Raw genomic sequence first — 1596 nt, 5'->3', positions numbered from 1 at the left:
ATATATATGTATATATATATTTTGAGGCGAAGTAAAAATTTATATGTAAAAATTCGTTAAAATTGTAAAATAATAGATATGAACCTACACTTTAAATAGGGAAAAGGCCTAAAAATGTCACTCAACTTTCAGAAATGGTCTATCCATGCCATCCGTTAAAAAAATGCTCATTTTATGCCACTGCCGTTAAAGAAATGGCCCATCCATGCCATTATTGACTAACGGCAGTGGCATGGATGGACCAAATAAAAATTGAGCCGTTAGTCAATAATGGCATGGATGGGCCATTTCTTTAACGGCAGTGGCATGGAAATAACAATTTTTTAACGGATGGCATGGATAAACCATACTGACATTTTTAGACCTTTTCCGAATATATAATGAGTCAGTGCTAAATCTAAAACGTTGAACTCCTAGTCTAAATCATGAATAGAAGAGGCAAGTAGAATATATAACTGAAAATAAAAGGGTAAATGTTTTTTTTAAAGGAAAAGGTAATTAAGCATGGAAAAAAGAAGAAAGAAAGAGTATGCAGTAACTGTAACTAGTAGAAGCGGAGACGAAATTAGAAAGATGGGTCAAAGTAGAGACGTGTTAGCAAAGAGAGGCAGTTGCCTTTCTGACTTGGGCGCATGACATTAGAATTTTCTTTGGTAAAACTAAAATAAGCTCCTTTTTTCCTCTCTACTGCAAATTATACTACTAATTTATTTTATTTCAATTCTAATAAATCTAAATTCTTCTCCGGCATACTGCAGCCCGTCAAAATTATACTCCACACAGAGAGAGAAAGAGAAGAGTGTGTGTGTGTGTGTGTTTGTGTTTGCGCGCGCGCGTGTTTAGGTGAGAGAGATCATTGAATTGAAAGAAACAGTAAATCAGATTTAGAGATGAAGTCGTCTTTGGGGAAGCTGAAGAAATTTGCACTGCACAATAAGGAGAAGAAGGATCCTCAGATTTTGTTGCATTTGGATGGCCTCTCTCAGGCTTCTCAGGTTTCTTCTTTTTTTCCGCTTTCTTCCACACTCCCTTTCCACCATTCCCCAATTAGGGTTTCCGATTCCTCTTTCTTTCCTTTCCTTTGCTTTTACCCGACCCGTATCCATTTTCTCATTTGCTTTCAATCAAAGTTACACTTTTTTCATAATTCTGCTTCTGTTACTTGTGGTAGTGCTGCTCCGAATTCATTTCCGTTCAAGTTACGAATCTGATTTATCAGTCAACTATTCAACTCCTTTTACAGCATTTTCCTGTTTCATTGGTACTTTAATTTTTAGCTCCGTGGTGCTATATCTAATTTAAGGTTTTCTTATTTTCCTCTTTTTGCAGGATATGAAAGACATGAGAGATTCCTATGACAGCTTACTATCTGCAGCAGCAGCTGCAGCTAATAGTGCATTTGGTACACACTTTATCTGCTATATTTTTCATCTTTATTGTTAGTAGCATCGCTTTTGAACGGTCGTATGGAAGCATCTAAAGTTCAATTTCCTGTTTGTCAAAAGAGAGTTTGATAACAAGAAGTGCCCTATAGATATGGGAAAGCTCACTTCATTTGCAGTGTGTAACAGGATCATAAAATGTAAATATTCCCCC

The 1596-nt window shown here is 36.2% G+C and overlaps 1 protein-coding gene across 1 annotated transcript in view; it reads left to right on the top strand.

Moving 5' to 3' along the window:
* Nucleotides 603–1596, top strand: part of LOC109207590 (uncharacterized protein At2g33490-like) — a 6985-nt gene continuing 5991 nt past the window's right edge. The window contains exons 1-3 of the mRNA XM_019370557.1: nt 603–653; nt 759–995; nt 1330–1402. Coding sequence (XP_019226102.1) covers nt 891–995; nt 1330–1402 — 178 coding nt within the window. The 5' untranslated portion in view covers nt 603–653; nt 759–890. The remainder of the gene's footprint in view (nt 654–758; nt 996–1329; nt 1403–1596) is intronic.

This window comes from Nicotiana attenuata, chromosome 1 (genome assembly GCF_001879085.1).
Source record: "Nicotiana attenuata strain UT chromosome 1, NIATTr2, whole genome shotgun sequence".
Classification (NCBI taxonomy): Eukaryota; Viridiplantae; Streptophyta; class Magnoliopsida; order Solanales; family Solanaceae; genus Nicotiana; species Nicotiana attenuata.
This window is presented reverse-complemented; position numbering and strand designations above follow the sequence as displayed.